Source organism: Mercenaria mercenaria, chromosome 1 (assembly GCF_021730395.1).
Source record: "Mercenaria mercenaria strain notata chromosome 1, MADL_Memer_1, whole genome shotgun sequence".
Lineage (NCBI taxonomy): Eukaryota > Metazoa > Mollusca > Bivalvia > Venerida > Veneridae > Mercenaria > Mercenaria mercenaria.
In genome coordinates, this window is record NC_069361.1 from 80,075,158 (window position 1) to 80,089,827 (window position 14,670).

The 14,670-nt window shown below is 35.1% G+C and overlaps 1 protein-coding gene across 2 annotated transcripts in view; it reads right to left on the minus strand.

Annotated features, from left to right (window-relative positions):
* The window catches only part of LOC123532651 (WD repeat and HMG-box DNA-binding protein 1-like), a 98,050-nt gene that overhangs the window by 3,440 nt on the left and 79,940 nt on the right, over nucleotides 1-14,670 (minus strand). The window contains exons 20-23 of one of the 2 annotated variants that reach the window (XM_053552193.1): nucleotides 8,571-8,743; nucleotides 3,533-3,660; nucleotides 2,570-2,652; nucleotides 1,823-1,954 (exon numbers count right to left, since the gene is read on the minus strand). In XM_053552193.1, the coding sequence (XP_053408168.1) occupies nucleotides 1,823-1,954; nucleotides 2,570-2,652; nucleotides 3,533-3,660; nucleotides 8,571-8,743 (516 nt within the window). Of the gene's footprint in view, nucleotides 1-1,822; nucleotides 1,955-2,569; nucleotides 2,653-3,532; nucleotides 3,661-8,558; nucleotides 8,744-14,670 lie in introns of both variants that reach the window. The other variant, XM_053552180.1, reaches the window with a different exon arrangement.

Consider the following 14,670-nt stretch of genomic DNA (forward strand, 5'->3'; position numbering starts at 1 on the left):
TGGCCTTCAATAAATTAATAGAATTCATTTTTTTAAACTATCATTTTTCATTTTCTAGAACATGACAAAATAACATACCTGTGATTTTGTAAACATTCCTTGCAAAAACCTAATATTTTAACATTTCAAAATAATACTGACTGGTTCCCTTCATGTAAAGAAGTTTACAAAAACAGAGGAATTCTACTAAATTTGGACCACAATATAACTGTAAAAATTAACAATAAACATGCATACTTCTAGACATAACATGTGTATTTCTAGATATTAGTAAATATAGACAAGAGCACCGCCTTGCGATGCAGACGCTAATCTGATTTTTTATTTTTGTATAATAGAAATATTGTCCTACCCATGATTTTCTAAGTCCAAAAGGGGCCATAATTCTTGCAAAAAGCAATGTAGAGTTACAGTACTTGCTGTGCAGAGTCAGCTTTTAATGGCGAATAAATGCTCCAAGTTTTAAAGCAACAGCTTTGACCGTTAAGGAGAAAAGTTGACCTAGACGCAAAACTTAACCAAGAAATCTGATATTTTCTAAGTCCAGAAGGGGCCATAATTCTTGCAAAAAGCAGGATGGAGTTGTGTTTCTTGCTGTATAGAGTCAGCTTTAGATGATGAACAAGTGTTACAAGTTTTAAAGCAATAGCTTTGATAGTTTAGGAGAAAAGTTGACCTAGACGCAAAACTTAACCAAGAAATCTGATATTTTCTAAGTCCAGAAGGGGCCATAATTCTTGCAAAAAGCAGGATGGAGTTGTGTTTCTTGCTGTATAGAGTCAGCTTTAGATGATGAACAAGTGTTACAAGTTTTAAAGCAACAGCTTTGACCGTTAAGGAGAAAAGTTGACCTAGACGCAAAACTTAACCAAGAAATCTGATATTTTCTAAGTCCAGAAGGGGCCATAATTCTTGCAAAAAGCAGGATGGAGTTGTGTTTCTTGCTGTATAGAGTCAGCTTTAGATGATGAACAAGTGTTACAAGTTTTAAAGCAATAGCTTTGATACTTTAGGAGAAAAGCTGACCTAAACACAAAACTTAACCAAGAAATCTGATTTTCTAAGTCCAAAAGGGGCCATAATTCTTGCAAAAGGCAGGATGGAGTTACGTTTCTTGCTGTACAGAGTCAGCTATTGATGGCAAATAACTACTCCAAGTTTTAAAGCAATAGCTTTGACCGTTAATGAGAAAAGTTGACCTAAACACAAAACTTAACCAAGAAATCTGATATTTTCCAAGTCTAAAAGGGGCCTTAATTCTTGCAAAAAGCAGGATGGAGTTACGTTTCTTGCTGTACAGAGTCAGCTATTGATGGTGAACAAGTGTTGCAAGTTTTAAAGCAATAGCTTTGACAGTTTAGGAGAAAAGCTGACCTAAACATAAAACTTAACCAGGCAACGCCGACGCCGGTCAAGTGATGACAATAACTCTTTTTTTTTCAAAAAATCAGATGAGCTAAAAAGGATATATTGGTGATAAATGTGAAACAGTTTCCCTACCAACTTGGAAGCTACAGGTTCAAACCCCATTGAAGTCACAACACTGCCTCCTTTGGCTAAAGAACTGGGCCCCAAGGTAATTAAACTGAAAACTGGAGAACAGTCTTGGAACTCCAGCATATGACTTCTTGTTTCTGAACACAAATTTACCAATGGCAAGACTGAACTTTACACTCAGTTTTATAACCCTTCAACCAAATTTTTATAAAAGCCACCTCGAGTTGCCAGACATCTTTTTTTTTTTTTGAGTTATCTAGTGTACCAACAACTTTTTCTACTTTCAAGTTAAAGTAAATTCGTATAGAGTAAACTATAAGCTGACCTTTTTCTGTGAAGATTTTGATGACTTTGTATCAACAGCAAACAGAGGGGAAGGTTTTTCTTTCTTTTTCGACATGCTGTCAAAAACCTGTGTACCCTTGGTTAGTGCTGTACTTGGGTGTGGAGTTGATACCTGTGCAAAGACAGAAAAGATTACTACTGATGCTGAAAATACCTCACATGAACAAACCTGAGAAATGTGTGGACACTTATACAAAAAATCTTTTTTGGGGGGGAGGGGGCATATATTTTATTTCACAAAGCATATAAATATAATAACATTCAAGCTCTATGACTTTTGCAAAGACTGCATTAACAATGTTTGATATGGAACTACCTAAACTTCATAAAATAACAAAATTCTGCATACTTCCTCTTATTTTGTTATTAAGATGTAAACCAAAAGTACACCCTATTTCATGCAACCAAAAAAGGAGATATTATAATACAAAACATCTTGGTTAAAGACAAATAGCTAACAGATATGGACCTGGTACATGTGATAAAAGAATTTCATTAAACAGACTATTTGCTACATTGTAACTAAACCAAATTATCACAAAATCATCATCTTGACAGGTTACAAAATTTACTTCTTTACTCTATCATCGCTACAATGCTGAAAATGCTGTCCGTCTCTCAACATCTTGACAGGCAATAAATTAACGACTATATCACATATGGATCAATTTTCCCTGAAAATATAAATGTAATAACATATTATTCTCAACTTCTAAATGTGTAATACCTTAAAAGGGTTTGATCTGTTCTTGAAGGGATTCTGTGATTTCTCTTGCTTATCTTCTTTCACCTTGAATGCAAGCATTGGTCCTGAAATATTCAGATACTAATTCACAGATGCATGTTTTCATTGTTTCTAGTTATCTAACAGTAAATATTATATCTAAACAAGTTTTTTTGTGTTCACATAAACATTGACAGACTAGTTTTTCACAAATATTTGACAACTTCAAGAAATAAAGTATAGACGACGGGAAATAATAATACATCATGTCCAGTTCCCCCATCGCAAGCCCCACTTTGCAAATCAACATTACCTTTCCTATCCTTACAAATAGCGGTATTTATTACAGGTGTTGTATATTAGTCAGAGTTATGTACTGTTCACTTTTTAACCCTTATCATGCTGGACACAATTGATTCTGCCTTTGCGATCAGTGCAGATCATGATCAGCCTGCACATCTGTGCAGTCTGATCATGATCTGCACTGTTCGCCATTCAGTCAGTATCTTTTTGGTAAGCATCCCTTTTATGAGTTAATGGTACAGTCCAAATTGAAAGATGGATAAGTTCATTCTAGAAGCTTAGCAGGATAAGGGTTAAAAAGATTATTTATACTACCATGCTTTAAGACCTTCTGACACAGCTATTAATGGATCAGTCCTGTATTATCCATTTAATAAAGAACTAGTAATCTGAAAGTGTCACCCATTAATACATTGTCTGTCAAGCCTACATAATTCCAAACAGAATATTTTATAATAACAAAATACCCAACGAAAATTGTTGAAATTATTGCACATTTATCATAATGTAGGAACAGGACTATATTACTTATCGTCACATTTTGTCTAATAATCAACATCTAGAGACGGCATAGTCCAAAGAAACCATCGCTCTAAAAGTAACTGAGGATCAGCTTACTTCTCAATGTCTGTTGTAAACAAACTACAGTAAATATAAAGTTACCTGAAGGTCTTTCATCTTCCTCCTCCATGTCAACATCTTGTTCCTGAGTCACCTCAACATTGTCCTCTTCATACTGTTCTGCTCTCGAGACACTTGTGTATGGGGCGGATCTAGACTCCATCTCATAACTGTAATCGAAACATTCCTTATATCAAAATTGGTATATATCGGTATTTTTAATCAATAACACTTTTGTTATGTATGACAGTGAAATGTTGGTACAATATGCTTTCTGATGTGTTTTAAGTCACACAAAAACTAGAACTGTCACAGGAGTGACTCATACCCCCACCATACGGTCTTGTCACAGAAGAATGGCAACCATAAGGAATCTTAAAATGTTTTTACTTTTTACATAGGACTTATAATAAAAAAGTTAGAAAAATACCTAAAATATTGAAAATCTAAAAATAGGATTTCTAAAAATAGACTAATTCCTGGAATTTAAGGGGAAGAAACTCAGTACAAAGGTTAAACAAGAGGACCATGATGGTCCTGAATCGCTCACCTGTCCCAACATGACCCAGTTTTAAACTGAGTATGACGTCGTTTTTTTTCCTATTATTTGACATAGTGACCTAGTTTTTGAGCTCATGTGACCCAGTTTTGAACCTGACCTAGATATCATCAAGATGAACATTCAGACCAACTTTCATACAGATCCCATGAAAAATATGGCCTCTAAGAGAGGTCACAAGGTTTTTTCATTATTTGACCTGCTGACCTAGTTATTGATGGCATGTGACCCAGTTTCAAACTTGACCTAGATATCATCAAGGTGAACATTCTGACCAATTTTCAAAAGTATGGCCTCTAGAGAGGTCACAAGGTTTTTCTATTTTTAGACCTAATGACCTAGTTTTTGACCGCAGCTGACCCAGTTTCGAAACTGACCTAGATATCATCAAGATGAACATTCAGACCAACTTTCATGCAGATCCCATGAAAAATATGGCCTCTAGAGAGGTCACAAGGTTTTTCTATTATATTACCTACTGACCTAGTTTTTGATGGCACATAACCCAGTTTCGAACTTGACCTAGATATCATCAAGGTGAACATTCTGACCAATTTTCATGAAGATCTTGTGAAAAATATGGCTTCTAGAGAGGTCACAAGATTTTTCTTTTTTTAGACCTACTGACCTAGTTTTTAATCACAGTTGACCCAGTTTCGAACTTGGCCTAGATATCATCAAGGTGAACATTCAGACCAACCTTCATACAGATCCCATGAAAAATATGGCCTCTAGAGAGGTCACAAGGTTTTTTCATTATTTGACCTACTGACCTACTTATTGACGGCACGTGAACCAATTTCGAACTTGATCTAGATATCATCAAGGTGAACATTCTGACCAATTTTCATGAAGATCATTTCAAAAGTATGACCTCTAGAGAGGTCACAAGGTTTTTCTATTTTTAGACCTAATGACCTAGTTTTTGACCGCATGTGACCCAGTTTTGAACCTGACCTAGATATCATCAAGATGAACATTCAGACCAACTTTCATACAGATCCCATGAAAAATATGGCCTCTAAGAGAGGTCACAAGGTTTTTTCATTATTTGACCTGCTGACCTAGTTATTGATGGCATGTGACCCAGTTTCGAACTTGATCTAGATATCATCAAGATGAACATTCAGACCAACTTTCATACAGATACCATGAAAAATATGGCCTCTAGAGAGGTCACAAGGTTTTTCTATTATTTGACCTACTGACCTAGTTTTTGAAGGCACGTGACCCAGTTTCAAATCTGACCTAGATATCATCAAGATGAACATTCTGACCAATTTTCATGAAGATCTTGTGAAAAATATGGCCTCTAGAGAGGTCACAAGGTTTTTCTATTTTTAGACCTACTGACCTAGTTTTTGACCGCACGTGACCCAGTTTCGAACTTGACCTAGATATCATCAAGATGAACATTCTGACCAATTTTCATAAAGATCCCATGAAAAATGTGACCTCTAGAGAGGTCACAAGCAAAAGTTTACGCACGGACGCACGCACGGACGACGGACGCTGCGTGATCACAAAAGCTCACACTGTCACTTTGTGACATGTGAGCTAAAAAAGGTTACTTCCCTTTGGCTCTAAGCCAATCAGAATGAGATATAGTGAAAATACATCAAAATTAACCTTAAATTCTAGGTAAAAGGGGACACAATTCAAGAAAAATAGTGTCAGAGTTATGCACCTTGTGTCACATGATGTGGGTGATGAGGGGGAACATCTATTTTAAGTCTGAATCAAATCCATTCAGTAGTAATTGAGATATAGTGAAAATACATCAAAATTAACCTTAAATTCTAAGTAAAAAGGGGCATAATTCATGAAAAATTGGTGTCAGAGTTATGCACCTTGTGTCACATGATGTGGGTGATGAGGTGGAACATCTATTTTAAGTTTGAATCAAATCCATTTTGTAATAATGAGATATAGTGAAAATACATCAAAATCAACCTTAAATTTAAAGTAAAAGGGGACATAATTCATAAAAAAATTATGTCAGAGTTAAGCACCTTATGTCACATCATCTGGGTGATGAGGTGGAACAACTATTTTAAGTTTGAATCAAATCCATTTAGTAATAACTGAGATATAGTGAAAATACAACAAAATTAACCTTAAATTCTAAGTAAAAGCGGACATAATTCATGAAAACTTGGTGTCAGAGTTATGCACCTTGTGTCACATGATGTGGGTGATGAGGTGGAACATCTATTTTAAGTTTGAATCAAATCCATTCAGTAATAACTGAGATAAAGTGAAACTAACGTCAAAATAAACCTTAAATTCTAAGTAAAAAAGGGGCATAATTCATAAAAAAAATGGTGTCAGAGTTATGCACCTTATGTCACATGATGTGGGTGATGAGGTGGAACATCTATTTTAAGTTTGAATCAAATCCATTTAGTAATAACTGAGATATAGTGAAAATACAACAAAATTAACCTTAAATTCTAAGTAAAAGGGGACATAATTCATGAAAACTTGTGTCAAGAGTTATGCACCTTGTGTCACATGATGTGGGTGATAAGGTGGAACATGTATTTTAAGTTTGAATAAAATCCATTTGGAAATAACTGAGATAATAGATATCGGGACGGGACGGGACGGGACGCGACAAAACTGACTCATATATACCCCCCTCAAACATGTTTGGTGGGGGTATAATAAGAGTCTAGAGAACAGACATAAACACTGTTGCTTATCAGTTGGGGGAGGAACCCAGGTGCCACTTTTAGCCTTATTCCAGTCACATTCACACATGGAAACAGATCTAATTTTCCAAATAAATAATACCAAGTTGAGACTCAATTCAGGTGTTGGAAGGCAAGTCTTTCAAACTCAGTATCATTAATCAATTAACCAGCTGTTGTGCAGTGTGCAAAAACACACACAAAAAACACAAAAACAAACAACAAGAGGGCCAAGATGGCCCTAGGTCGCTCACCTGATAAAAACACCATAACAGTGTAAACATGTTTGATATAGTGATTTCATGGAAACAAATATTCTGACCAATTTTCATTAAGATTGGATCAAAAATGTGGTCTCTTAAGTGTAAACAAGCATTTTCTTCAATTTGACCTAATGACCTAGTTTTTGAGCTAAGATGACCTATATTCAAATTTGACCTAGATTTGATAAAAGGCAATCATTCTGACTAAATTTCATAAACCTCGATTAAAATATACAGCCTCTATCGCATTACAAACCTTTTCTTTGATTTGACCTAGTGACCTATTTTTGCGACCCAAAATGATTCATTTTCAAAATTGGTCTAGATTCATCAAGGCTATCTTTTTTGACAAAATTTCTGAAGATCAGTTGTAAAATACAGCCTCTATTGCATGCACAAGGTTTTTTGATTTGACTAGTGACCTATTTTTAAACCCCAGATAACCCACTTTCAAATTGGCCTAGATTTCATCAGGTAATCTTTCCCGACCAATATTCATGAAGATAAAATGAAAAATACAGCTCTATCGCATACACAAGGTTTTTCCTTGATTTGACCTAGTGACCTAGTTTTTTGACCCGGGTGACCCATTTTCGAACTCGGCCTAGATTTCATCAAAGTAATTAATCTGACAAAATTTCATGAAGATAAATTAAAAAATACAGCCTCTATCGCATTACTCAAGGTTTTTCCTTGATTTGACCTAGTGACCTAGTTTTTGAACCAGAGGGACCCATTTTCAAACTCGGCCTAGATTTCATCAAGGCAATCATTCTGCCCAAATATTCTTGAAGTCAACTGAAAAATACAGCCTCTATCACATACACAGGTTTTCTTTGATTTGACCTAGTGACCTAGTTTTTGACCCAAGAGACCCATTTTTAAACTCGGCCTAGACTTCATCAAGGTTATCATTCTGACCAATATTCATGAAGATTAAATTTGAAAAATACACCCTCTATCGCATACAAAAGGTTTTTCTTTGATTTGCCCTAGTGACCTAGTTTTTGATCCGAGATGACCCATTTTCGAACTCGGCCTAGATTTCATCAAGGTTATCATTCTGACCAATTTTCATGAAGTTCAGTTGAAAAATACAGCCTCTGTCGCATACACAAGCTAAATGTTGACGGACAGACAGACGACAGACAGACGCCGGACATCGAGCGATCAGAAAAACTCACCTGAGCATTGCTCAGGTGAGCTAAAAAGTAAAACCTATCAAAATATCAATAAGTGAATACAACAACTCTGTCACATAGCTTGCTACTTAAGACAGTAAAATCGTGACCTAACCAATGATTATTCAGTACCAGTACTGACATTTTCTCTGCAAGTAAAAGCCAATTTTTCCACAAGAATCACACGTAAAGGAAATGATTTCAGACACAATGTCTTTTATGATACACTACACTCTGGGGTAATTCTGAAAGTCAACAATAGGTATGCAAGATAACTTTTTACATAATGGCTATAGAGTAAATGGCTTTAAATCAAGCGGCAGTTTGGTCATATACAAGGTTATCATTAAAGTTTAACTGTTATGTTTAAACCTTTGAGCATACTGTTTGGCTTCCTCCTCCTCAGCCTTTCTGACAGCCAGTTCACTGATCTTCTGTGCCAGCTGCATATATCGCATCCGACTGCTGTACTTGATGGCTAACTGTAACGTATGCTGGTCTGACATCATATCACACACTTCTAAAGCTCGAGCCTCCCTTTCTGATCTTGCAGAGAGCTGAAACAGGTATTATATATTTAAGTAGGCACAGACAGAATATCTAAATTTCATGTCTTTCACTTTGAACATTTCCATTTAATCAAAGTAATCTACATTTTGTAGATAACAAGTATTCACTGAACACACTCCCATGAAAATAATCATCTATCAATATATTACAAGTTAAAAAATGTCTGCCACTTTAGGGCTTATGGCCCCTTGAAAAATTCAGTTCTTACATGTAATACTGATGGTCTTCTGACAGTTTGAATGGATTCTAACCTATTTGAGAATCAGGAGTTTGACAAATATTGCAGATCTTACCCCAATTGGATTTTTTTTTTTAATCTGGAAATCAATTAATGATCCTTTTTCCTCAAGGCTATTTAAGTCGTAAAATGTAAACTGTAACTAGAAGCACTGAAAACGAGCGGTACAAATACAGACTGTACTTACAGCAAACAGTTTCATGAGTGCCTCCTGTGCAGGTTTAAGTGCCTCGGCCTTGATGGTCTCGTCATACTCAAACCCTTTGTCTTGTCCAGTGATCAAAGTGACCGGGGGATAACAGGTTTGTCCTCCATAGCAACTCCTGAAAATATTCAAGTAATGTCAGTACACATATGAATATCATGTTTTCTATTTCTACTCTTGGTTCTGATCATTGGAAAACTACACCAAGTTAATCACTGAGCCTAATCTAAACGCATTTCATAAACATAATAATTAAACATAATTCTTTAACCATGTACTAAAATAATCACAACACTGATAAATCAAGAATCAATGCTTCATGGCATAATAAATAAAAATCTTGATTTGCTGACACAATGCCCAGTCATATGAAATAACAATTAGAGAAAGTTTAATTTTACGTTTTTTTTTGTTGGGCTTATTAAAATTGAATATTTCACAGTATTGGATACATGAACAGTTGTTGACATGTACCTCATATTGGCTTTTCTCCGTATTGAGTTCACACAGTGGTATCTGGAAGGGCAGTATAACTGGTGCTGGTCTGGGTAACGTTGCAGGGTATCTAGAGCCTTTACATGGTATACACCTGTGGAACAAAATCCAAGATATCAAAAGATTCTGTGACTTCTTTTTCTGTCAATGTTATCAACACTGATACTGAAAGGTCTTAAATATGAAATCTGAAAGATCATAGTTCTTATGATGGAGACCATATACAAATAATTGGCAATCCCTATGTAGTAAATCTATTCGAAATCACAGAAAACAATCTTGAGCAGAAAATTTGGATTTTATTGCAATACACCCAATAATAGAGGGATCTTACCTGATCTGCTGAGGGTTTTCATGTATACCAACAATCCAATAATTGTCAGATTTCCCTTTGGCCTGTAATATTAAATCAAAAATGAATTATGACACCACTGCTAAAAAGTGTATCAAAAGCAGTATGACTTAGCATGCTATGGCATCCCCAAACAACTGCAGTAAATGCAAGAAAATCATGACATCTATTGTAGGATCCATACTTGAAATTCTTTCCTTTTTCCCATCACATTTTAGAGGTATATTTTCACTGTTCGCTGCTCATCCATGTTTGCAGTTGACCTACTGACACTAAAACCATTCGTACATTTTAAAAGGTCAGTTTTGGTTTGTAAAAAGGGAAACATCTTAAAAGTGACTAAATACATTTCAAACTTCCATCAGAATTAAGCCAAAAATTTATAAATTAAGTATAAATTCAAGTAAAGGCAGCTTACGTGTGTTGGGGTTTTGGGAACTTGCACCATGTTTTACCAGTATTTCTACCCAACATGCGAAATACCAGCAGAGTCCATATAGAATGGAGTGCCTTCAGCGAGAACCTGCAAATTACAAATTAATTACACAAGATAAATTTTGCATTTTTATTGGGACTATTCAAATAATGAAGAAAACACTATGTACTACATACCTAAAACATAATTTCTCCATTTCCAAAAACTTTATAAGCATAGTCAATAATAACCAAGGCAAGAAATGAATGTGGGCCTTTTGCTACACACTATGTATGCTTAATTAGAGAGTCAATATAATACCTGAAAACACTAAATGAAACTGTTATTGACAAGTAGCCACTACCATGAATGTACAGACACAAAACAGACAAACAATCTTTAATACATGAAATTCATGGCAGTGAAACAACTTTTGCCAAATGTGCAAACACTTTTTTTTTATATTCTCTGAATAGTTCCTATTAAATATGCTCTAAATATTCTAGCACCAAATTATGCAGACTTACTCACCCTGCCCATACTAGTGTAGATTTAGATGACAGAGGTAAAGGCTCTCCATGGATGTCCCTCTTCCATTCCCGTACATCCAGTAATGTGACACCTAGACATTGTTCACCTGGTATACCTACAAACATCATGGTTCATCTAATATTTGGTCAAATCTTTTAATGAAGATGTAATTAAGCATAATATTCATGATCATCCTTAGTCACAGCCAACTGTCATTCTTTCAACCAATACGCAGGTAACTGGAATCCCTTCTCAATTAATAAAAGCAAAAATGTATAACCCAAAAAAAGAAACTGTTATTTCTTCGAAGTGTTAGCAATTTTCAGACTCATTTTTTATAGATATTTGTATTTGATTAATTCTATCAAAGTAGCCATTTTGGGTGTCACTTAATTTGAAAGACATATTTTAGAACTAAATTTTATTCGATTTCACATGTTTTTTTCTTTAAGCTTTAAGTTCCCAAAACATCTCAATTTCAGTCTGGTTTTGGGAACAGTAAAGATTTTTTCTGGTAAAACCTATAACAACACAGACGTTAACATACTGAATTTATTTATAATGATCATTTAACAGCACATACCCATCCCTCTATGGTAAACAACTATCAGTTGGTTCTGATGTCCACTCATACACACTTTCCGGTCCTGGCAGAGCAAATATCTCCTTCTGTACCCCAGCTACGGAGAAGAGGGGAGATTCCGTGCCTCAGTGGCGGCTGCTAGCCATCCCTCACCTAGGTGACACAGTATCTCCTCATCATCAGGCATACTGATGCTCCATTCCTTGTTGTTGTCCCATGATGAGAAATGATGCTGTAAGTTTACACAACAGAATGTAGAGCAGTTTAAAATCACTGCAAATTAAGTACATGACTTGTTATTTGACTCTGAAATCCCATTACAAAAGCAAAGAAAATCTAAATTCATTTATCATTAAGAGCTTCATTAAACCTTCATTAAGAATGTACGCATTTACTCAACTTCTTATAAGGCCATTTTGCTGATACAGTCAAAAGTCTGAATGAGCAGAAGATTTCTCAGCAACACTTCTTAATCCAATCACTTCATAACATATAAATGAGCTGTATAAAGTAATTCTGGCGGTTCTAAATATACAACAATAGAATGTACACAAAGATAGATACCCATATGATAATAAGTTAATAGCTGAAAAATATTCTAATGGGGGTTCTTTTTTCGTCAAATAAACTTCTGAAGGGGGGTTTGGGCCAAATTTTGAAAGTGCCTTCCCTTTGGGGGGGGACATATGTTTTCTGGAATAGCCCTAACAGAATTTTTTGTATTATCATCACTTTTTAAATATGATCACCAAGGGACTCCAAAGCCAAGTGCTTAAGGTCACTGACTCCGAATCACTTGCCCCTCTCAGATGTGGGTTCAAGCCTCACCTGGGGTGTAGAATTCCTCAAGTGAGGAAGCCAACAAGCTGGCTTAAAGATGGTCAGTGGTTCTACCCAGGCATACAGTTAATTCATATCTATAAACAGGGAACTATATAAATTTATCTTTACTAAACACATGGCTGTAGAAAGCTCACTAACCCTTTATGTATCAGAATCTCCTTCTGTAGCCAGTACTACAGCTTCGTAGAAAGATCTTGCCATAGTGTGTTAAAGTTGTTCATAACATGCATAGCGTGATGTATGGACGTGTCGTGGAACTCTATATCTATAGAATTCTCTCATCATTTTTGTTCTGTCTCACAACTCCAACTGAATTTCCCCACCTGCCCGAAGGAAATGAGAAAAAAATCAAATACTGGTAATAACTTTTTAAAGTTTTCAAAGCCAAAGCCCTGCGACTTGAAAGCTCAGTGTTTCCAATTTCGATATTTTGCTTAAGGAGGTAGGTGACCTTCATATTTGTATGTGCGCATGTCCAACCGGAAGCTAACGTGACGATTTACGATGACGTTTACGACAAACTAAATGTGTTTGTATATTCATTCTTCTGAAAACAAATCATGAACTTGTTTTCGATCTGATGCTTTATGCAGAAATAATGGATAAATTGCCACAGAAACGCTTCAAAACAATGTTGCCTTAACATGACGTCATTGACGTCATGACGTTACGTGTCAGTTACCGCGCAAAATCAATAGCTTTTATCTTGAAAGTACGTAATTTTGTACATTTTCTTTATTTTAACTATTTTCAAATAACCATTATTTGCTGAAATATTTTTTATGAGTCTTTTGCTTTGAATAATAATCAATATTTAGCTTCTTTTATGTAGTTATATTGAAATGTTATGCGGAATGTAAGAAAATGGATGATGGCAACCGATGTTATTTGGAATATAGTTGGGTGAAAGGTTACTTGTTACGGCCATTTTCAAATAAAAAGTCTAGCCGTTTGATTTGTAATATCTATTTTTCAGGTTCCGTTGATAATTTGTTACTTATATACTAAAACTAAGATCTAAAATTGTTCAAATGTCAGTAGAAAATTGTGGTTTCATGAATTGAATTGATGTTACCATGGAAACGAAGCCCGTGACCTATGTATCTAAATGTAAAATTCAAAAGCGCTGACACTGGTCTATTTAAGAAACACAGCTCCGGCTTTTTATTTTCATTTCAACAATAGCCATGAGAATAATAGCAGCACGCTGAACGATTTTGCCATGAAAAATAGCAGACGAGGGGTACTGCTGTACGTATTCTAAGCTGTGAAATTTGTTTGAATAAATGCAAAAAACACGAAAATGTAATTTACGTTAGAAATAATATGTTTTAAAGCTACATCAACTAGAAAGATAATCTTATTCAATATTTTTTAAAAAGAAATTACGACAAACAGCAAGATATAAGCTATTTTAAACATCTCTGTTGCCATGGTTACTTTAAAATTTAAGAAAAATAGAGTACCATGTAAAGTGCTTGGTATTTTGCTAATAATATTACCCAAACACTTCATGTTGGTCATTAACAGAATGGCACTGAAGCCGTCGAAAACCCCTATTTTTATACATAGTTGTTTAAAAATGAGAGAAAATGCGTTACCATGGAAACACGAGCCCCGCGACATATACATTTTAAGCTTATATTAGAAAGATAACATGCATACCAGTAAAATTATCAATTATGCAGACTTCTATGGATATCAGTGAAACTAAAATACACTGAAAAGTGTTAAATATCCGTATTTTCCTTCTTCTTTCAATATGAAATACCTTTGGAGGGTCATGTTCTTCAAACCTGGATAAAAATTGAACTTGAAGGGGCAGAGACAAACGAAATTGAGATTGTAGCAGTTAAAACTTCATACAACACGAAATACAAAAACATGCTGCGGTTCAACTAATTTGAATTTACCCTTGTAACAAGGTAACCTACCTCCTTAAATGAATTTTTAGAACTTAGTAGATGGGATAATCTGACCACTGATCAAATGCCATTTAATGCAGAATGTCTGATAACTTCCCTTGTATATATACACATAATATTTCTGTATTTCATTACTTCCTATTTAAAATGGCTCTACCATTTGTGATTGAGTGTACAGACCTGGCAAGTTATACTGTCTATAGCGAGAGGAAATAAGGCGATAAAGTTTGCCATAAACAGAATGCTTCCATGATACTATACAATGTAATTGTAAGTCCTCTTGTTTGGCATTTTTGGTTGTTGCTGTTGAGAATGTAACTACGCTGA